Source organism: Mytilus edulis, chromosome 1 (assembly GCF_963676685.1).
Source record: "Mytilus edulis chromosome 1, xbMytEdul2.2, whole genome shotgun sequence".
NCBI classification, from domain to species: domain Eukaryota; kingdom Metazoa; phylum Mollusca; class Bivalvia; order Mytilida; family Mytilidae; genus Mytilus; species Mytilus edulis.
Window position 1 is genome coordinate 34,623,507 of NC_092344.1, and position 24,604 is coordinate 34,648,110.

General features: G+C 32.5%; 1 protein-coding gene across 2 annotated transcripts; it reads right to left on the minus strand.

Annotated features, from left to right (window-relative positions):
- Positions 1-692: 692 nt before the first annotated feature.
- On the minus strand, positions 693-24,025 carry LOC139481698 (probable thiopurine S-methyltransferase). Of its 2 annotated transcripts, none has more exons than XM_071265177.1 (9): positions 23,918-24,025; positions 11,230-11,356; positions 9,139-9,231; positions 7,876-8,005; positions 7,311-7,366; positions 6,527-6,601; positions 4,494-4,579; positions 3,595-3,639; positions 693-1,291 (listed from the first exon to the last, which is right to left on the minus strand). In XM_071265177.1, the coding sequence occupies exons 2-9, from the start codon at positions 11,352-11,354 to the stop codon at positions 1,179-1,181; spliced, it is 723 nt and encodes a 240-aa protein (XP_071121278.1). In that variant the 5' UTR covers positions 11,355-11,356; positions 23,918-24,025; the 3' UTR covers positions 693-1,178. The 2 variants fall into 2 exon arrangements, with proteins under 2 accessions (XP_071121278.1, XP_071121270.1); XM_071265169.1 differs by lacking the exon at positions 23,918-24,025 and adding an exon at positions 13,021-13,508.
- Between the last annotated feature and the right edge of the window lie 579 nt (positions 24,026-24,604).

Genomic DNA, 24,604 nt, shown 5'->3' on the forward strand with positions numbered 1-24,604 from the left:
TTGAGATGTTTTATTTGAAATCTACTTCGGCAATAAAAATAATAGTTTATTAATTTCGTTTGTCTGAAAGCAAAATACGTGAAAAGCTTTATGACCAAAAGGAAATCAAACAATAGCCAAATGCATCTAACGCCAACTTTGCTTGAGGGAGTTGGATCCTTAGTTTCTTAATTTATCAACAGAGAGTTTATGATTTTTTTTCCAAATCATGTCAGCAACGAATATGACTTCTAAGTTGATGATTCCTAATTGTTTTCAAACTGATTTGGCTTCCACTTTCATATTTTTCATCGATATATAGTAGACAAATGAATGTATAATACTTTATGATGGATATTGAATAGTCTAGGTAATCTATACTTTTACTTATAGATTATCATTGATCATCTCAATGAGATTGATTTTTCTCGCTTGAGCCGGTACGGCGAAAGTGAGAAAAGTAATCGAGTTGAGATGACTAATGATAATCTGATTAATGTGTTTGTCTCTGTTTTACCTATGACGACGTTGTTAATTTTACTGACAACGAGCACGTTCTCTTTTAGTTTCTATCGATAATATTTCATATCATTCGACTCCGCTTAGAAAGAAAATAATCAGTCAGCAAGAAAAATTTCGTAAAATAGCGATAACAGCGATTATTTATCACAGAAATGTTTGTATTTCACCAATATCCAACTGTAATAAACAAATTATACAAACATCATTTATTTTTTGTATCATAAAGTATTACAAATAATATAAACAATTTTCAATAAAACATATAAAGACGAATACAATAAAATGTTGTTTCTTGAAAGCAACGAATATTGAACAGCATTGGAGCATTACATTTTGAATTATGTTATAAAACTCAAAGCTTTTCTTTTGCCATCAAGAAAAAAACCCCAGATCGACTGCAAATGTATCTCATATATTCCGCACTGTTATTAGAAGTTTCGTTTGCCTAACGAACAATTTAGAATGCAAATAGCAAATATGATGAAGGTAAATGAAAAGCATAATGTATTTGATAAACATATGAAAAACAATACAGAGATGGCGTAATGCTGTTGAAATAGTTCTTCCATTTGAAAAGTCTGCAACAAACATGACAAATGAAATAACCTATACATGATCTCGTTCTTATTGCCTTTAATATGACTACAATCCGCACATGCATGAATCTCGTGTCATTTCTACTTCATTGTAAGCATATACACCTCCTCTACGAAAGACTTGATTCCCCAACTCTCCTGCCACTTTCCATATGCATTCTTTGTATCGATTTTTCGTAATGAACATGCTTTACCTGTAGGAGAACAATATAAGTATTTTACTACAAAATGAATTATAAGCCATAGTATGTTTGGTGAGTTTTTACTTAGTACGAACCTAATAGCAATGTATTCAGCATATAAGGGATAAAAAACACTTATTATTTTATTGTTGTTTGCTTAACGTCCTGTGGCGGATATTTCATACATGTTTAGGACAAGAACAAATTAACAATATGTATTGAATAAATAAGAACTGTAATAGAGGCCGTCTGTGAAGAAGGTCGGCAAAATAAAGATTGCCAATAAAAAAATCAGGGTTTATTGTATAAGGATAAATTTTGCCTCGCAACGGTACAACTACTGATACCTCAAAGAGTTGTAGCAAAGATCTTCGCGTACAGAGAGCGTGGCACTCTCTCTTTACGAGGCATCGGATTTAATGTTCCCATTCTGACCGGACGTGACTGTGTACTTGTAAATCCCAGACAGCCAAACCGACGCCCGTCTTACATTACCGTATGGAAAGTAAGACAACGCGTGACCAAACGAAACATAGATTGTATGAGTCTCTAGCACGAGTTTAATCAGCAGCAGGTTTCGTTCACAAGTGGTCTCATTTTTCATATACAAATACGACGATTAATTATACTTTTTTTATAATTACAGATCGGTCACTATCGAGTAAGCGTATCTGTGAACAGAGTCATCATATGGGTATATTATCTGCAATTGCTGATTAACTATTAACAGCATACCTAGGAAATAACACACCATACACTCGCCCTTAGTCACCAAACTCCATACACTCGCCCTCTCGTCATCATACTCTATAAACTCACTCTCTCGTCATTAAACTCCATTCACTCACCCTATTATTAGCTCACTAAATACACTCAACCTCTCATTATCAAACTTCATACACTCACCCCCTCATCAGCACACTCCATACACTTACCCTCTCATCTTCGCACACACTCTCATCATCTCACTCCATACACTCATCCTCTCATCACCTCACTCCATACACTCATCCTCTTATCACCTAATTCCATACACTCACCCTCTTATCAACCAACTCCATAAACTTACCTTCTCATCGTCCCACTCCTTACACTCAGCCTGTCATCACTCTCACATCGTTCCACTCCACTCACCCGTTTATTCGCACACTCAGCCTATCGTTCAATGGCCAATTTTTCACACAGTCGGAGAGGCGAGTATTCCTCGATGGGTGCCAAACCAGAGAATTTGAATGGCTGTAACAGTTCGAAAGGTCTACACCATCAGAGCTGTGCGATTGTTCTCTAGTCCATCGGGCATAACACTACTGTCTACCATTAAGTCGGTTAATGGCTATTACAGTACTCCTACTGCTCTCTAAACGCAACAGTTAATCGGGAATTTACCCTAGTCTAAGAAAGACCGATACTCGTCCCTTCAGTTTAACTTCATTAGGTTGGAATATATTTATTATTTTTGTTATTGTTAACATAGACACTTTATCACATTATTTTCTCATAAAATTTACGGTGTTTTAAAATTTTATGTTTTGCAATTATATTTGTATTGAAGTACAAAGTTTACTTTGTTTTAATGTGCATTTTACTTGTTTTATATTCTATTGGTGTTCTTATTTAGTTAGTTCTAGAATTACTTCTATTGATAAAATTATCCTTAAAGGACATTTAACGCGATGAAATAAGGGGTGTTAACTTTGATAATCATTTCTTTGCAATTCTACAATATAAAAAGTATATGACCAATAAAAAAATTCAATTCAGTAATCAATGTAACTAGTGAAGTGTAAAGATATCAACATTTATAATTTATCTTACACTGTAATTTATCTTACACTGTAATTTATCTTTCTATCTAACTGGAAATCCAAAATGAAATATTTACAAACATTGAATACACATTAAAAAAAAATCTATTTTTACAGTGTGCATTCTCTTCAGAGATTATTATAAGCTTGAGGTACATTCATTACATCATAAGAACGTGTTGCAATAACAAGAACATTATGAAAAGAATCAAATTCTTTAAGTTATAGGAGATATATCCAAAATAAACAGTATACACATGTTACCGAACTAAAACACTGGTAATATCTTCTACAGGATTGCCTAAACTATATTTTCCTCATAATAGACCTACATATAACTGTATGCAGAATATAGAAATCCGCCAATTGTCTTCTCAGCATTTGTTGGTCTACTTTTTATATTTAATATTCTTCTCATAACAATTATAAAGAAGAAATATTTGTATAACACTCCTTCAAAAGAGTTGTCAGTTCAATATGATCATTAAAATAAGAAGAAAAATAACTTACCGAAATATTTTTTGACATCCTGTTCAGTACAGTTGAATGGTGGACCTGTAATGGAGTTATAAGTTTTAAAATATACCTAACTTATAATTTATATAGACAATTTCTATTTGTTGTTGTAGCAGCTAATATGACCAAGTGATCTAAGTAGCTATTCTTCTGTATCAAAAAGCCTGTTAACACTGAAGTTTTGAGTTTGAATCCCGCATGTAACAGGTGCGTTCAACTCTAATCTTAATTGACTTGGAATATATAGATATAGGAAGATGTTGTATGAGTGCCAATCAGACGATTCTCCATCCAAGTCACAATTTATTTAATGAATGGCTATTATCTATTTTGAATTTATTGAACCATAAAACTATTTTTTGACTCTTCACATTGACTGAATAATCCGCGAAGCGAATTATGTAAAATGTGAAGAGTCAAAAATTAGTTTTATGGTTCAATAAAATCAAAATAAATTATTGCCATTCATTATAAATAAATTTCTATCAAAAATAAGGCTCAAGGAACATTTTACATTATTTATATTAACAATAACAACGTACACACATGTTGGTGTATGAATACACAACGTCAGAGTGGGCGTGTCGCCATGAAGTACCCCAAAAATTACTAGTGTAAAACCATTTAAAAACCAACGGTCTAATCTATATAAAAACTGGAATATAAAAATATTGAAATGTATGTTTTCTTGCCGAAGGTCTCTTGACACTCTGACTTCCCCCGTCAATACAATCTGACAAGTTTGGCTTATAGTTTTGAATGTGGCGTTAAATACCAACAGCCAAATTACAATCGCCAATTTATTTTGTTGTAGTTTATTTGAGTTTCCTTTTTTTCAGTATACTCCAATTGTTTTGTTAGAGCATCTTACAGGCTATCAGTATGAAACATACCTCCAAAAACTTTGTTATCTACCAAAAAGCAGTCCAATAAATATTTTGTGTTCTTCTTTAGAAGGGGAATAGTTACATTTATATACCTGTAATGAAAAAAGTATAACAACATTACCAAACTCAAATGTAAAATGAAACAGGGAGAGAAGCTTAAAAACTGGCGAAATCAAACGTTAATACCAACGGAATTGGTGACAAACAACTCACATATTCCTAACTATGTTCCGGCATTTTTCGAAGAAAACGGTGGGTTAAGTCTGGTTTTATAACTAGCTACCTCCCACATGTTTGTCAAAGTTTTTATACTGTTCTTTTATATTCACAATAATAGGCGAACAACCAGATTTTGGATGGGTATGTTTGCTTTCGTTTATCTTTTAAGTATTATTGAACGACATTGAACGTGTTCACGAATTATCAATGTTTACAGGAAAACTCAAATGTAAGCATCTTAACCTAAAAATCAACTTTCTAATATTTGCCTATTTTTTTTCATTTTTTTGCATTCTTTGATGGTAAAAAAGTCTACAAAATAAACGCACATATCTGACGATCAATATTCGCTTGAACAAATTTTGATGATCAATGAACTAAGTCACATAAAAGATTTGAATTGTCTCCCGTTGACCAAAATATAAGAAAATGTTCAGGTTTCTGGGGCCTGTTTATCGAAACTGTCCTAAGATTGGTCCTAAGAATTTCTTAGGACAGAAGTTAGGATAAAGTTAGGACCGACTTACCACACGTCTCAGCATGCACATCGAAGCTATCTTAGGATTATCTTAGCTAGGACGTCCTAACTGATGTCCTAAGTATTAGCGGAAAAGAAAAATCAAACCGAATATGAAAAAAATAATAATTATGGTATCATATTTTATCAATAATTTTATTTCAAATATGGTTAATTAGAATTTAATAACTAATATGTAGTTTTAAATTAAAGGTAATAAATAATTTTTGTAAAATAATTGTACATTTAAACTGTATGAAACAAAACATGACACAAAAATAAAAAAATAACAAACTAACTGTAAACAAGATATATAATACGTAAAAATCATAACATATTTTTGAGTGAGTTGAATTCGAAGTGTCACATTTTCATTCTTTAACAGTTCAAATGCAAAGCTCGTGCATTATTCATATCATTACGGAGAAATTTTAACTATTTTTACTACTGCTTTAAAAATAATACGCGTGAAAATGAACAAAAGACGAAATTCGAATGTTTCCTAAAGTTAGGACCATCCTAAGACCATCTTAAGACACCTAAATTGGTATCCTAAAGTTAGGACAATTCCTAGGATTTTCCTAAGTTGCGACATGTTTGATAAACCCATTTAGGACTAAGATGTGTCCTAAGTTGGTCTTAGGACACGTCCTAATCCTAAGAGAGCTTCGATAAACAGGCCCCTGGTTCACAGATTTTATTTTGATAGTCAACTCCACCAGGTATTAAAAGTATTACCTTTACCAAAAAGAGGTATTCTATGGTATATATAATTTAGGAAACTAAAATATAATTTGGAAACAATATCAAGGTATACAAATTCTATTTTTCGCTCGTTGATGTGCACGGGTAACTAGATAAACCCCACCAAGTCAAAGAGAGACGAACAGTGGTATGACAAATAACGAAAAACGACGAAAAATCTACAAAACACAACACAACAACAATACCAAGTCAGGTTATCGGGACTGTGTGTTGTTGGTTGTATGTCTACTATTTTGAGGGGAGTTGATGTTGGGGGGGGGGGGGGGGGGGGGGGGGGGGGGGGGTGTTACACTGGCCCAATGTATTCGTTGATTACAGTATTACAGTATTAATTTTGTCAAATATTGCAGACTTTTATTTCACGTGTAGCCGTGGAAGAGGTTCGTTATTCGCCGTGTTTCGTGAAATCGGTAAAAAGATCAACGTGCAAGAAATTTCTAATTGTTCGTTCATCGTGAAATGACAATTTTATTTCGCGTTCTTCCTTGCAGATATCCCCCTTTTTACGCCCCTCGTTAAAGTTATTAATCTTACTTACTCTTGACGCATGTGTGCACCAACGGCAACAAATGATCCTCTATCCCACACACAATCAAATGTTCCTGTCACAGAGCTGAAAATTACATGAAATATGTTTGAAAAAAATATCAAACAAACTATAGAAAATGTTCATCAGTACATCGCAATTTTATTTAACTTATACTGTCATATACTGACATAAGACTGGGCGTAAAATACAATTTCTTATTTGAAATAGTAAACTTTTTTTTCTAAAACTTACATCTGACTATATTCCTAACCTTTTTTTTAGAAGTTTACATACTAGTGTACTGTAATATATGTATACTTATATGACTGACTGCCCGTTGATTTGAGTTCCGGGCGAAGCAAGACACGAGACGCTTGTATCCAATCGACGCACCCGATCCCGTTCCTTTTTTAGCAATCTTAATATTATTATTTATATGTAAATATTGCGTATTGCTCACAACTTTATTATTTATATATTCTGTATTAATGTTTTAATGTATTGTTAATGATTATATAATTCATGTAATCTCTGTAAAGAGGAAATAAAGATATGAATGAATGAATGACATCACTTGCTCCTCGATTTTTTATATCGAGGAGCAAGTGATGTGAACTTATTTTAATAAGATTGTCTTTTGAGTTCATGCGATTTCCTCAAGTTTCTTTATTCGGTTAGTTTCTTTTTTTACCCATATTATTTCCTCTTATTATTTATCGTTATATATACAAATATTTGTCACTATCTATTTAATAAGATATCTTAATTTGGGAAGTAATATAATAGTTCTCACCTTGACAATTTAAAGTAATCACATCTGTATATTGATATTTTACGTCCATCTGTGGCCTGAAATTCAAAATGTAGAAAATAAAAGTAGGCAAGATATATCTATCCTTGAACATTTTGGCCTTATCATTTTTGTGTATGTGTATTATATGATATCAATATGAAAAGATGTGGTATGAAAGCAAATAATGAGACTACTCTTCACCAGATACCAAATGACTTAGAAATTAACAACCATGGGACACTATACGACCTTCAACAATGAGCATTACACATATCTCTTAGCTGTAAAAGGTCCCGAAATAACGACTATTAATCAATTCAAACGAGAAAACTAACAGGCTCATTGATGTACAAAACAATAAACGAAAAACAAATATGATATACATGCAGCAACATACAACAACCAGGGATTTTTTTCTTCTTTTTGTTTTGAAAAGAGCATTCAAATTGTACTATATATAGAGTCGCATCTAGCGAACTATTTTCGTATGTCATGAGTACACTAATATACAGGGCATTATCTGTAGGAGCTGCTTTTTCGGGGTAGTAGTATACTAAGTACTTACTTTATAAAGGAGACCCTCAATGCCTTTAATTGGCTCTGTTTTGTATGGAATGTTTTGTTCTTCAAAGAATTCTCGACAGCCTAGATCAACGCCTTCACAGCCGACCACATCATGACCTTTATCTGCAAGCCTAAAATAAGAATAATACAAAATTTAGTGTACCAGAAAAGCATCTCGCTTAACCGCTGGTAAATAAGAATACTTTGAATAGATTCATATAAACACAGAGCACTATGACATAGAGATAGAGATAGATAGAGATATATTTTTATTTCCAATTAACTTAGGACCCACAAGGAACATATAGAGAATACAAGTATAAGGAAAAAGAACATTGATTAGCAATATATATACATTGAGATGAAGTAAGCAGGTCTTAATTTATTCAAGATAATAATTCCCGGCTTAAGAGTATTTATAACGGTAAAACATTCTATTTTTAATTAACTGACATTTTCTTCATTTTCCTGACGAAACAACAATAAATTTAATCGAACAAAGCAGTCTTTGCTCTAAAATATCATGTAATTAATTAGCGAAAGTGCTGTGAGAACCAATTGTTTGTGGTCTTTGTACAAGTGTTTTCATTGATATAGTTTGCTCTTATCGACAAGCTACATGACATTTTGAAAACATTAGGCATTGTCACAATACAAAGACTCGTTTGTTTTGAAGATGTTATATGGTTCCAACAATTATTTGTGCAAATAGAAATTGACACAAGTTTTATGTGTAATATTCATAAAAAAAATTGATGCACTTTCTCATCTGTTTTAGATTCACGCTCTTTCATATATGCAAATAACGGCCTCATGACGAGTATCAAAGTATATATGACAAGCCTATTTGTCCCTTTTATTGAACCCGTGGATAAATATAGTAATGCAAATACAATATCTTCAATAAATAGCTTGAACAGTTGCAGTCAATAAATCAATCTTAGGATATTTAAATATTTTAAATCATATCTTTAGTGCATGCGTCAAACCAAAATTGGTTGTATGATATCCAATAACGCATAAAAGTGTTTCAAAAACTCTTATTAACATGACTGTATTTTCGAAAAACCAGCTCAATATATATTTCTTCTGTGTAAGCTTTCTTACTGTAATATTGACCGCTGCACTCCTACGTTGATTTCATTCAGCAACAACGAAAATAGTGTAGGAATGTAAATTGAAATATATGAACTTTTAAACAGTCGATAAAAGCTAATATATTTTTTAATATAAAGCTGTTTCGTACATGTATTTTATAACTTACCATTTTAAATCAATAGACTTGCCACACAGAGGCAGAAATATCCGTTGTGACAACTTTCCATCGGTCAAAGCTGTGTAATGTTTTTCTAACATCCTAAATAAAACATAATGGTTTTGGTATTATTAGAACAGGAACTCTCTTTTTTTTTTAAACTAATTTGATCAGTTTGCATGGGCATTATCTTATACCAAAAACAAAGAGATTTTCCGAGCATTATACCCACTTTGATGTTCAAATTGACCATTGATCGATCATTGTTTCAGCCTCCATGAGAGTAACAATGCAAAAGAAAGTTAACACATACATCTTGAATGTACAATGAGAAATACAAATGTGAATGAGATTAACAATTATAGATAATATTTATAATTTACAGTGGCGTAGCCAGGGTTGAAATGATGTGGATGTCGCCGAGCGGAGCGAGGCGAAAACATTTTGGGACTTTTTTTATGCAGAAAATTATATTTTTCGGACGTTGTCCCTGTATGCATGTGTACTCCCCTAGAATCCGACACTGGTTAGATTTTTGTTTAATTTCAAAATACACACCAGTATACGTTATATTTTCAACAGAATTTTATTGTTTTCTCGAACTTCACTACCATCATTAAATTCAGAAATATTTAATGTAAAAGTTTCACACCAAATCTTATATATGACATCTTAAAAACTAACCCTTTAAGGCTGCACTTCTGTATTTGGAACTTCGGAATATAGGAACCGAAGTGACACCCCTCCTTTCATTGAATTTGAGCCTATCAATGTTTTTTAATTACTTGTCTTAACTGAATGCCGCGAGGGGATATGGAAATACCGGGCGTCCATCCGTCCGATCTTGTTAGCGCTATCATGTGTACGATTCTTGCCAGATTTTTGAGAAACTTTTTTCATAATGCAGCAATGTCTTTCACACATGCGAGTATAAATCCTGATCAAATAGTTTTAAACAATTGTGCCCCTTGGAAATATAAATTACAATGCAAATCCCATTGTATTCGTTCAGAAGTTTTTATTTCTCTCGAGATATATAAAAAAAAAAAAAAGGTGCTTTGTTTAGTTTTTGCCCTTGTATCTTGGATAGATACAATATGTCCAATGCGGGGGACATTTGAACTCTGATCTTTTATTGAAAACAACATTAATATTTGTACCTAGGGAGCTACCATTTGATTTTTATGGGGGGACTAGGATGAAAAAAATTTTCCTGCATTTTTTTTAAATTGTAATCTCTGTCCTGCCTTTTTATTTTTCACTCAATTCGGTCCTGCCTTTTTTTTATTAGTTTATCCTGACTTTTTTTACCTAAATTGTCATCCTGCCTTTTTTTTTGGCAAAGTGTCTCATCCTGCCTTTTTTTTTACTCAAAACTCCTGTCCTGCCTATTATTTTTCAAATTTCATCCTAGCCCCCCATAAAAATCAAATGGTGGCTCCCCTAGATGGAAAAGAGTATTCATTACAAATAGAGTTTTTATCACGTCGTCTTTCGTGCCACAGGATACGATATCAGGATATCATATGATGTTTCAGATTTTTATTTAAACAAGTAACATTGCTATTTCATAGCTCAGCTTGGCTCAATTTTAGACCAAACTTGTCCGCAGGTTTGCGTTTCATCATCATCATCTGCGCTTGACGTAGCAGACGACGCGCTACGAAGTAGATTTTTTACGAAAAAGTCGAGAACACTTGTTACATTCGGATACCACCTTGTGTATATGCTGCCAACTCTTGCATTATATATTTATCAGAAAAAAGTTTCTTTTGTCAAAATGATGTGGATGCTTGAGCATCTGAGCATACATGCAAGCTACGCCACTGATTTAGATGGATTAGTTTTCCAATGCAAATTGAAGAATCTTTAAAAATATTCTTACATAGTTATTCTTTAGTCTTCTATTTTGTGTCATATGTACTATTGTTGGTCTGTTTGTCTTTTTCATTTTTAGCCATGGTGTTGTCAGTTTATTTTCGATTTATGAGTTTGACTGTCCCTTTGGTATCTTTCGTCCCTCCCTTACATAGTTTATGCTTTTTTTTTTTAAATTCTATTAAAGTATATATCAAATACATGTAAAGTAAAACTACGTACGGATGAGCTCGTGAAACATGAAATTGTGTTTGTGATTTGTTCCATCTCTCTCCCCAGTCATCTACAGACATATCAGTAGTATCGTCATAATCTCCAAACTGGTTTAGTTTTCTTGAAATTTCCATGGCTATAAATAAAATTATTATACTTTTATTACTAAAAGAATTAAGCAAATGCTTTTAAATCCAACGTTAGAACTACTTATTCAATTTATTTTCCTGATATGACTCCTAATAGTATTCTGTAGGTATACAGATTCCAAACAATTTGAGAGACCTCATCAAACACCGTCTGTTTATTAATTTAGAGGTAATACACTGTAGTTTGCCGGTGTTCTAAACTGGTAGATAGCCTGGCATCCTGATCCAATCCAATACTTCGTCGATACTGTCGTTCAGTGAGCCAGGATCCCAGACTATACTTGAACACATATTCGTCCAAGTGTGAAAAACCCGAGGAAATGAAATCTGTTTTTATAAATTGTAAAGTTTTGACGTTTTGTAAAAAAGTTGGCAAATATGGCAGAAAAAGGACGTCGCCTAAACCCAGCACCGAGCGTACCGTCATTGCATCAACCAATAAACAGCTGCGCCACCAGCCCATGATACGCCCTTTGTCTGGTGTGTGAAGTTTTATGCAATAATCATAAATAGTTCTGAGATACGGCGCGACATGTGAAAACTCCCCCCCCCCTTTTTTTTCTTCGAAAAACTCAATTAGTCTACAATTGTTTTTTAATCATTACCAAAAAAATATACAGATCTTTAGATTAATATAACTAAGAAGTGTGTAAAGTTTTAAGCAATAATCATAAATCGTTTTTGAGATACAGCGCGACATGTGAAAAAAACCCAACCTGTTTTAGTTATAAAGTCCCGGAACCCAAAAAGTTTAAATCTTATTTTCACCAAAAACTTAAAGAATACAGATTGTTTGAATATCATAAGAAACAACTATGTAACGTTTCATGAAATTAAGATAAGTGGTTCTCAAGTTACGGTGCGACATGTGGACACCGTCAAAAGTTTGACGGGCGTATACAAATTGTTTATAATCCCCTAAGTGCCAAATAGCCTTCAATAAACCGACTAATAGGGAGCGCATGGGGAATAAAGCGGATGTACTATTTGGGTAAGAACGAAACCGGCTGCTTCAGCGTCAAATGAAATGCATGTATTTCCTTCATGCAAGTCCATACATCTAGTCAACACAATAGTTACTGTTTACAATTTTTCAGATCTGGAAACTTATTCTGGTGTAAAAAAAAATTAAGACCACGAAAACATGTCGCTCGGGACTTAGTTGTAAAATACCACTTTGTAATTTTTCCACGTTATACGAAAAGATGGGGAAAATCTTTAAAAGGGAAATAACTTCAATAAGGAGTCCATTTACTATTTTGGCCATGTTTGACTGATTGGTAGATAATGTCTTGCTGGACGCAATTTGCTTTTCTGTCAACAGCTTTCAATTTCAAACGCAAAATGGTTAATATCGTCATTTGAGGGTAATAACTCCTAAAAGGAGAAGTCTGGCGATTTTGGCCAATTACCTTATTAGTCTCAAAAAAGATCATTTGTGCTGTTCAATTTTAATAATAAAAAAAAGTATTTGTGTTTTCATACATGAACACAAATATATTTATATTTTACGGACAAAATGTGCTATTTTTATACCATTTAAATAACTACATGCCTTACAATCTATGTTATATTAGAATATAAATATTATGCGTGCATAATGATATCCTTTTTAACATTATAATCAAAATATAAATAATAAAAATCCTACCGTCTTTTAACTGCTAATATCAAAATAATGTTATTTGTTTCGTGAAGTTGTACTTGTCAATCCTTATTTTATTGTTATCTATATCTTCTTAAACAATAATCCAAAACCATTTGGGAATTTCATTAGTTGTTTATGTCACACGTTGTGAATGTAATTAATTTAAGCGAAAACTAATGAATGTTTTGTGTAAAAATTAATCTATTATTTACTCGCACTTATTTTGGCACGTTATATCCTTGCCAGATGACTGCGAGTGATTCAGCAGTTTTTAGAACGGGGGTTTAAGTCAAGTTTGAATAATTATGTTAACTTTTATACATGTACACAATGAATAGGAGAAAAATCACCGACTTCCTTTTATAGTTCGACTGTCATGATATGACAGTTTTCTATTTAAATTAAATAAATGATGCGCATCTTTATGCATTTGTTGAAAATAAACTGATCGATTTTTGTTGATAGTTATATGAGTGATGTACGTCAAGATCGAATTTTTCAATTTATTTTTAAAAAGCATAATAACAAAAGTAACACGTGTCTAATCTGCAATCAGGATGACATATAGAATTTCATTTATCAATCATCTGTGTAAAAGTAACTTAATTCAAATGAATATGAAACAGGATGATTTTAAACAAACAATCATTGTATACCATAATCAAATGCACTTTTGTAGCACACCGGGCTGTGGAAACATACATCATTCGAGTACATGTATATTACAGCAAACTCTCATGCGGACGTGACTGTTATTTGAAAAAAAAATATCCATGAATGCTCTAATAGTTTTACAATTGACTAGTGACATAACCTTCGCCGTTTTTTTTCACTTTTGTTTACGTGTAATCAAGCTATGTTAATTTCTAATTTTGTAAAGATATCTTAGGTCAATGCCAAGCAAATGTGGTTAAGTCATCAACATGAAGCTAGCGGTGCTTGGTTCTTCTTATGTAAGAGGTGTTATTATTTGTAATTATCTCAATATATGACGATGCAGTGAAAAAAAAATCATATATTAATAATTTAATTTCACGTTTAACGACAATATTATCAATAATTTGATTTTCCTTAATTTGAAGTTAATACGACCTTAATCCTTAAAATACATTCAATAAGTTAATCTTAATGTTTCTCTTTTATATATCATAAATCGAGCAATACTATTTTTGAATCCAATTTAATTAAACACTTTAAAAGTGAGATTTAAAGTCGTGATAAAAACGTTTAAACTGGTATTAATTAATTGTCTGATTAAAGACGAAAACTGCCAGATCATAAAAGTACACATGACAAATTTCATTAGATGACTTTGCAGAATTGAAAATGTTCTTTTTCTTCAACACACGGTATCGTGGGAAATCAGGTAATATGTCTACATGGCTGGACAATGACGACTTAACAATTTGATTACCAATTAGTTTTTCATTTACTAGATCATTTTTGGTGCTTGTAAAGCAAATAAGTAATAAATAAAATTAATAAATTTTAATCACCATGGGTATTGATTCGTCTAACTATTTGAGATGTGGTGGGTTACAAGAGTTCATCAAATTCATCTTCATTTTATTACAAGTACAAGACATGTAATGATTCATTTTATAAGTATCTACTTCTTTTATTATACCCTTTCCTCACATCTTATGTAACATCACTTCATCCAACACAATTTTGCATGCATTACGTCATCAAATATGTAGACTTGGCGAAGGCTTAGACCATTCTTATTTTCAATAACACATGTCTAAGTATCAATATTTTTCTATTCCAAAGGTCTAGGTCACAATATAATAATTTCAAGGTCAAATGTCTAGGTCATATATAACATAGTAATGTGAAGGTCTAGGTCACATCAAAGTAATTTAAATGTACATGATATATGTTACAACATAGTTATTTCAGGGTCAAAAGAAAGAAATAACAGAGTATAAAATATGAGTAGAGAGTCTGGTGAAGACGAATAGTAAAGAGTTAACTTCGTTTATTTTTATTATGTCAGTAAATAACATTGACTGATGTTACAGAAGCTTGTAAGAAGCAGTTTTGCGTTCAATCTTTATTAACTTAACTTTGTTGAATTGTACTTCATCTGGGAAATGTTGATATTTAGCTTTAATCTCAAGATTATAGGTCAAAAGTTAATGTTCCAGTCTGATTTGGTCCATACTTGCATATGTGCACGAGTCGTAAGAAGGTTCTGCTCCACATAAGACACCAGTTGTGTTTTTCATTGTCAATCGTTTATAAAGCATCATACATGTACACTAGCAATAGTATATGTCTCTAGTCTCAAACTAAGACGTCACCAAATTTATAAACCATTAGAACACATGCTTGCCTGTCTGTAAATAAACTCATCATAGATACCAGGATTTAAATTTTGTTTTTGCACCAGACGCGCATTTCGTCTACAAGAAACTCAACAGTGATGCTCGATAAAAAAAAATGCCAAATAAAGTACGAAGTTGAAGAGCACTGATGACCGAAAATTCCTATTTAGGTTTTGCCAAGTACAGCTATGGTAATGTATTCCTGGGATAGAAAAGCCTTAATATTTCAGAAATCAAAGTTGCATTGATGGTGCACGTAAACAGTAACACTTTGCTTATGTTAAATAAGAGGTCTCAATAAAGTATCCCTTTACAGATACATCTGTATGCAAATTAATACCATCCAGAATTGTAACTATTTTATGTAAAACTAAATATGATATATAAGCACGACCACATGAACTATTTTTATATAAAGTTTTCGTGTCAAAACTGCAGAATCATCTAGAATGTAGCTTTCGTTGAATTGAGTAACCAAGAAATGTTAAAGATAATATTAATTTATTACACACAGTTTATGGGAGCAAATTGTCAGTGTGAAATTGTACATAATTATGCGCATCAAGGACTCAAGGTTAAGTTTAGGAAAAGTTCGACTTGTGAATTTACTATGAAAATTCATCAAGCAATTGCTTTCCTTAAGGACCTTGAACCGTTGTATACATGTGTTATACAACGTATTTTATTGAATACTCATGTATGTATAATATACATGTATAAAGTACAATTTTATCAAATTTGAACTAAAATGTTTTGCCATTCTGATCTCTCGGTTATTTACCAATACTTTGAATTTGTTTAAATGCATGCATTATGCCAAACATCGAGCAGTGACAAATATTGATGACTGCGTTGTTTTTGTTAGTTTCAAGACGTACTATTTCCGCAAAATATTATTTATCAATGGTATAAGTCGCGTCAAATTATGGACTTTATTTGCACTAATTTACATTATCTGTACAATATCACAAAAGTTTCTACTGCATTAAGCAATGTAAACTGCCAGTCTTAAAACTGGATAAAAGAGAACTTCCTTATTAAAAATCAATGGCGGAATCGTACTATACTCGTTTTTGGCGCAAAGGTAACATTGGCGCAAGTGAGTTGTGACGTAAACTGATTTCTCCCAAATTGATGAAGTCAACTTAAACTCGTTTCAACCTCAGCTCTAAAATTCATCTTTAAAGGCGCATCGCTTTTACTGTCACATAAAATTAGTTTCTTTTAAAATATAATTTAGTATCTCTTTGTAAGAAGGTGTGTCATAAAATGACTTTTTTTAAATAACATCTTATTTTCGGACCTCCTACTATTTAAAGGTATAATTACAATGCTGTTTTTAATAGATACCTTTAGAAATAAAATATGAGACCGATGTTTATGTCATGAGGAAAAAGAACTACCAGACAGTGTGCTTTCCAAATAGTATCAATTTCTGTTAGATACGTTGTTGATAATAAGATCATACGGATGTGACATAACACAAAAAAGTCCATTAACTTGTATGGGTAATATCTTAAGCAAAGTTATTAACAACTGAGAATAAAATGCTGATTCACGACACTGGAGGAAAAAATATAAATTACAATGTACAAGAAACCCTTGTTTAAGTCAAAACTGGTGAATCTTTAACTAAACTGATTCGTCATCGTATCTAGTAAATTGATTTATTGCAATGTCTGTGACAACGGATTGTCTGTCTATTGCGATGATCTTATTTGTTGTCACTTATGATAAACTTTTAAACACAGGGAAATGCATGTACAATATTCTAAAATTCTTTTTATGTATTCTGTTGTGCAGGTTTTGTTCCCTCTTTATTAAATTCTATTTCTGAATTGATTGTAAGGTGGTGTAAAGCAACATGTATCAATCAATCAATAATATATATAATTAGCTTCCTCTTCTTCTCCATTACAATTCAATCCGACCATCTGCATCTACGCATCAGTCTAAATCCGAGTCTTAAATGTTCATGTGTTGGGAAAACAATTAGGGTATCTGGTAGGGTATTCCAAATTCTGATAGCTAGACGAAAAGAGCTAGGAGAACGTGTATGTCTTTATGAGCAGTAATACATCGCATCACATGGACTCTGGTTACGGTGTTCTTAATTGGGATTAGGTATCGTTGCAATGGATTCTCAGACGGGTGATACACAATTATGTACACCATTACAGCTTTCATTGTGACTCGTCGTTGATGTAGTGGCGTCTGGCACTTTTGAATGGTGATTTCCCCTCTTTGTATCAATTTGACAATGCAATGACCTCTTCACGGACAGATATAAAGTGGGAACTTCTAAATGAAAGAGTTGTTTTACCATAAGTTCTATAGTGACCAACGTTTCTTTTGATTCTCAAATAACCATTCAATTATAGACCAGAAGAAGAAAAACAACAGTGGAAGCGAGAATGAGTAGTTCTGTGTGATCTTCATTCATAATTTCCAAACTCAGACCAACATGTAAGATGGTCATAAGCTATTTTTACTAACCGAGCAATTTCAAACACATCTTTTATATGGTCTGGTGAAAATCTGAGATTGCTGACACTATCGATTGTGTTCAACAGGGAACCGTTTCAGAAAGAACGTTAAAAAGTTCCTCTGCATTTTAAATTAAATCAAACTTATTCAAATCTAGTTGATTTCCTGAATCCAACATCAATATTGAATATTTATGTGATCGATCTAAAACAAAATTCTGACTGAAACTTAAGCGTTGGTAAAGATGGTTTGGGGTGACCAGCTTCAATGACTAACCCAGTATTGTGCAAAGCTATACGGTGTGTATCAAACTCCATATAATTTACTTATGTGAATGCTGGTAATACGTTGTATAATTGTCAATTCTGATGAGGACGTACGCTATAACAGTGGCAACAAGTTCAATCCATAGTATTAACTTGTGACATTTTCCAAAGAACTTTAAGTGACAAAGTGGTAGAATGTGTTTAGAGGTCACAAAGTAGGTTATTCAAAAGTATTTTCTATTTGATTAACTTTTAAATAACTTCTTTTGATACCAGAATATATCTACGGTTGTCAGGTTTGCAAGAAGATAAATTTGTATTCATCGGTCATTTTATACCTTTAAACCATGACGATATTTATAATTTTGCTGTGTCATTGTTTGGGATTAACGCTTTTAACTAAGTAGGGGGTATTAATATTCAATCTCTGTAATTTTCTAATCTTATAAAAAAAATGAATAAATGGAGAAAAATTAAATTTATTATCTTAATAGCAAATGCACAAGAAGCATTTTTTGCACTGATCTATTTACAAAGTTGAAATGGAATGACCTTTTATGGTGAAATGTATACAATGATGAAATGTCCCTTGTTTGACCTCTATTGCTGGTTATTTACACTACCAACTGATGTTCTATTATTGACAAGGCCATATGAACGATGATAAAGCTCAATTTCACTTTGTGAGGTAAATGTAAAAATGGAAACATCATTTTTTTATTCATCGTTACTCACGATTTAACACCTATGAAACTACTAGCTCATCTAAGATGATTAAAAATCCGGACCACTTATCATTTACGTACAACATTGAAATTAATATGATTATGTTAATTCTGAAGGTTTTTAGGGAAAGAAGATCGATTTAAACTGATCGCATTACCATATACAATACGAACATCAAATGTTCCACCCATAAATAAACTACCTACAGCATTAGTTTACAAATACATTTTACGTGTTAAAACTTCGGAGAACTTCAATATACAAAGTAAAATATATTTGAATTTAACATAAAAACAAGAAATCTTAACTAAATAATTAATTAACTAATAAACAATCTATAATATTCTATACATGTGCAAAAACAACAGCGAATAAAAAATGTATCAAGATAGTCTGACTTGGTAAAGGTACAAAATGTAGTACGGTTTAGCTAGTTTTTACGGGCGCACAGACATCAATCATCTGACTTTGCGCACAAACGGTATCTTACTTTGAGCACAAACGGCATCTGACTTCGCGCACAAACGACCTCTCACTTTGCTTATCTAGATCGTATCGTAAAAGACTAAAAAAAATATGTATAGTGCACTTACAAACAGGATGACGAATAATATGGAACAAAGAAATTATTGACAGTAAAAAAAAAAAACTAGAGGCTCACAAGAGCCTGTATCGCTCACCTGATTCTACTTGGGTTTTTGAAATCATATATAAAAAAAAAATTTGGCTAAAAGTAACAACACTTGCCCAGCACCTCATAAGGGAAGGAACATTCATACTATGTTTGATTTCATTCAATTCAGTGGTTCTTTAGAAGAAGACTTGTGTATGCATTTCCCATAGGGTCCTATGTTAAACTGAGTCCCCCGCTGGCGTCCATCTTGGATGTTGCAATGAAAACAAAGTAACAACACTTGGTCAGCATCTCATAAGAAACATTCATGCCATGTTTTGATTCATTCCATTCAGTGGTTCACTAAAAGAAGAAATTTGTATGTATTTCCCATAGGGTCCTATGTTAAAACTAAGTCCCCCACTGGCGGCCATCTTGGATGATGGATCAGCTATAAAGTAACAACACTTAGTCAGCATCTCATAAGGAACATTTATGCTATGTTTGGTTTCATTCCATTCAGTGGCTCTCTATGAGAAGAAACTTGTATGTATTTCCCATAGGGTCCTATGTTAAAATAAGTCCCCCACTGGCGGCAATCTTGGACGTTGGAATGGCGACAAAGAAACAACACTTGGTCAGTATCTCATTAGGAACATTCATGTTATGTTTGGTTCCAATATATTCAGTGGTTCACTAAACGAAGACATTTGTATGTATTTCCCGTAGGGTCCTTTGTTAAACTAAGTTCCCCGCTGGCGGCCATCTTGGATGATGCATCGGCTACAAAGTAACAACACTTGGTCAGCACCTCATAAGGAACATTCATGCCATTTTTAGTTTTATTCCATTCAGTGGTTCTCTAAAAGAAGACATTTGTATATATTTCCCATAGGGTTCTATGTTAAACTAATTCCCCGCTGGATGATGGATCGGCTACAAAGTAATAACACTTGGTCAGCACCTCATAAGGAACATTCATGCCATGTTTGGTTTCATTCCATTCAGTGGTTCTCTAAAAGAAGTCATTTGTATGCATTTCCCATAGGGTCCTATGTTAAACTAAGTCCCCCGCTGGCGGCCATCTTGGATAATGGATCGGCTACAAAGTAACAACACTTGGTCAGCAACTCATAAGGATCATTCATGCCATGTTTGGTTTCATTCCATTCAGTGGTTCTCTAAAAGAAGTTCAAAATGTAAAAAGTTAACGACGACGACGGACGCAAAGTGATGAGAAAAGCTCACTTGGCCCGATGAGCTAATGAAATGCAGGGTTAAACTGATGTGCTCGCCACAAAAGGAAGCTAGCCAAGGTTAGTTGTAAAAATCTTTTTTTTTTTCTTAAATCGTCATTATTTGTGAGAGGCTAGTGAGAATTCAAAATTGCCAAGAACATCGGGGAAAGCCGTTAATCTGAATTATTTAACTCTAGGTTGAACTTGACATTCTGTACTATTCCTACCCGCTAAAGTTTTTTTTTCTATCTGTTATGGTTTTTAAGATGAAAGTCCTCCTCTGTGGCATGGGACGTAGCTTTGGTTATTTGTTTAAAATTGTTCTCTTACAGATTATGCATGACTTTGCCATTAGACGTCAGGGTTTGGCAAACATTTATTGTTGTTTAATAAGAAAATACAATATTTGAAGATCTGTGTTGTTCTTGTCCCAACTAGCAAAGCTACCTTGCGACATCAACGAATCTTTCAAATTCTTATATAAAATACATTTCCTAATGGGATAGCGCAATTCAATATTTTATATTAATTTTGATAGCAAAACTTTGCTCTTTACACAACGAGAGAGCTGGCGTATGAATTGTATGATGTGTAACATTATACATTTCTGATTGACTACCATAAACATTACCATTTTTTTCTGCACCAAATCCGCATTTCGATATTCAATGTTTCTTCAGTGATACCTGAGGCAAATTTTTTGATAATACAAAGCTTCTTAAAAAGATGACGAGCTACATGTATAAATCAAAAAAGGACAAAATTAAAATAGCCAAAACCGGGCAAACATCCTAAAATGTTAGAACTACAGGTTCCCCATTCAGGTCAGCAACTGTCAGATGAAATGAACTAACTTTTCTTTGAAGATTTACATGCAACAGGAACCATATCTCATATGGAAAGAAAATTTCTTAAGTCATCACGACATCTGCTGTGAGTATTAAGTCGAATTCGATGTAAATATTTATTAGTATTCATTCCCAAAAGTTAGATCATTAGAAATTTCCAATACTTATATCTATATCAACATCAATTTCAAAATAATATGACATGCCCAATATTTAAAATCCGTTATTAAAACTATTTTAAAGGGGGGTGTTTATTTTGGTGTTTGGATGTATGAATACCCAGCCACGTCATGTATGAATATGTACGTTAACTCTGAAGCCTCGTGTTGTGATTTCTGTGCTCTCTGTAAACTAGGGATCCCCGGCCCTAGCTGCTTTAATCCCTTGAGGTGGACGTAGACCGAGCATACCATTTTCCGAGAGGTAGTATTAATTCTGCGCACTCAATTTCGGTAAATTTTCTATAAATGTATTTTCGTCCTGAATAGGCATGAAATATCTCCCACTGGACGTTTAGTTAATAATAAATATTTTTTTTATTAATTATCAATTTAATGGTACGCAAAATATGCCATGTCCTTCCCAAGTTAAATACGATTTTAGATCCTTAAAATCATATTGATTAAATGGTATCTGGATTTTAAAGAACCATAAGCAACCAACAGCTGCTTATATAAAAAAGAAGATGTGGTATAATTGCCAATGAGACAACTATCCACAAAAGACCAAAATAACACAGACAATAACAACTATATATAGGTCACCGTACGGCCTTCAACAATGAGCAAAGCCCATACCGCATAGTGAGCTTAATCAATTTCATAACATCTACATAGACAAGGTCTGCTTAGAAAGAAATTGGCACTCATAGATAATTATAATTTATGATATGAAACAAACTCGACAATTACAGTTTTCCTGTTGTCATCTTCTCTTTCTTTTAACAGATTTACTTGTAGCAGGTAACTATGGGAACATTGTCATATATTCATTGTCGTTCTTTTGACATTTTTACGGCTTTGTCATATTCCTGGTCGAGACAATTCCAACTGCGAATAACGCTGAAAGTGCTTGGCGATTGAGGCATGCAAAGCGGGATATCTTCTTGCTGTCGAAGCATTTGCATGGTCGCAATTCTCTTGGCTTTCCTGTTTTGTTTGATTTACGATTTTTAAACCGATACCTGTTTATATTTATGAAAATTGCCTCATCTTCTGGGACAATTAAAACTCAATTATTTATAGCTTGCTGTTCGGTGTGAGCCAAGGTTCCTTGTTGAAGACCGAACATTGACCTATAATGGTTTACGTTTATAAACAATAATTGTGACTTGGATGGAGAGTTGTCTCATTGGCACTCATACAGCATCTTCTTATTTCTGAATAAATATTTAGGGCGGTTGCGATATAAACAGATTTTAATATATTTTTTAAACAATTAACGATAATATGGTACGGGCAACAAAAAGTATAACCTCATAACAAGAATGCTCTATGTAACTGGTTGCCGTTTTTAATTGATAACTGCCATATCAAACATATTTGAAAGAACCCATTGCATAGTAGCATGTAAGAAAATCATTAAAAAGAAACAAGAAAACCGATAAACTTGATGAGTAAATGATATAAACACCTATATTTTTTGAATTAAAAACAAATTTTAGTGACTTAACATGCAAATAGAACGGTCAGTGAATCATCTAAATGAAGATTTTCACAAATACATTATTTTTGTTCATTAAAAAGATGAGTAAATTGGTCAAAACAACATTCAAAGACATTCTTGTGGTCATTTAAACTGCACATTTTACATAAGATATGCAAATACTCCTTTGAACGACAGTTAGAAGTTACAATGCCGTAGTGTTAATCGCGGTTATATTATAATATAAGTTACGATTTTTCTGTTTTCAGAGTAAACACAATAGATAGATCTACAATCAATTTTACATATCATGGGCGGCTTAGAATTAATCATAACGAAGGACAAGCCATTTATCATATAAAATATTCTTTTGATATGTGATGTAAAAGTTAGTGCATCATCATATGTCCCAAGGGTTTAAATATGCATATTAATGATTAAGATTATTTTGAAACGAACTGAATGTACTTTTAAATGACTGTCTGTATTTTGTGTTATTGTAAATGATTAACTACTTAAACAGAGCTGGATCAATATTTATTTGAACTTATTTAAAAAGTATGCATCATTATCTCACATGAAAAGAAAAACAAACAAAAACAAAACAAAGCAATGTTTTGATATGAAAGAATAGCTTAGAATATGTAATCATTAAATACTTTTAATTTACTGCATTAAGTCGATTACTTCGAATGTTCATTTTAATTTCTGCTGATTCACGCTTTAAACTAATAGTTTTACGACTTACCGTAATTCAACGGAGAATGACTAAGGGGAATACTTTCTTACCAACGGCCAAAGTCGAATTGTAATTCCTTCAGTTAACATATAAATATACTTTCAAAGGTCACGTGCAAGTAATCCTAATTTCTGTGAATAAATTAGTCTTGTTACGAAGTTTGAATTTTGCATCACGCCATAATAACATAGTAAACGTCAATAAATATTTTATCTTACTCATTATATACATCAATATTAAAAAAAAATCATTTTTGATTCCAAAACAAAATATAATATTATAAAATATAGTTTTAATTTTATAACTTAATTAGTAAAATCTCAATTTGTCATTAGTGTCGATAATATTTTAAAAAATCAAACATTTTAAACTTAAAAGGTACTATTATTTGACAAAGTATTTTATTAGACTTTGATAATTAGATTTGAATAGTGCTTCATTAAGTATTTTTAATTTGCGTATTATGTTTTGAATGGTTTTGAAACTATTTATAATGTCTATGAAAATTTAGGTTTATGAGAAATGTTCAAGTCATGCAAAGATCAAAGAATTGGTCTCTGTTAGATAAGAAACCTTGGACATTGACCGAGAAAAATACTAAAAAGATCGTTTCTTATATCGGTATTTCCCTATGTCTGTATTTTTTTTTGACTGCACTGCCATTAAACTATATTTTGTACATTTATTTTTTTTAAT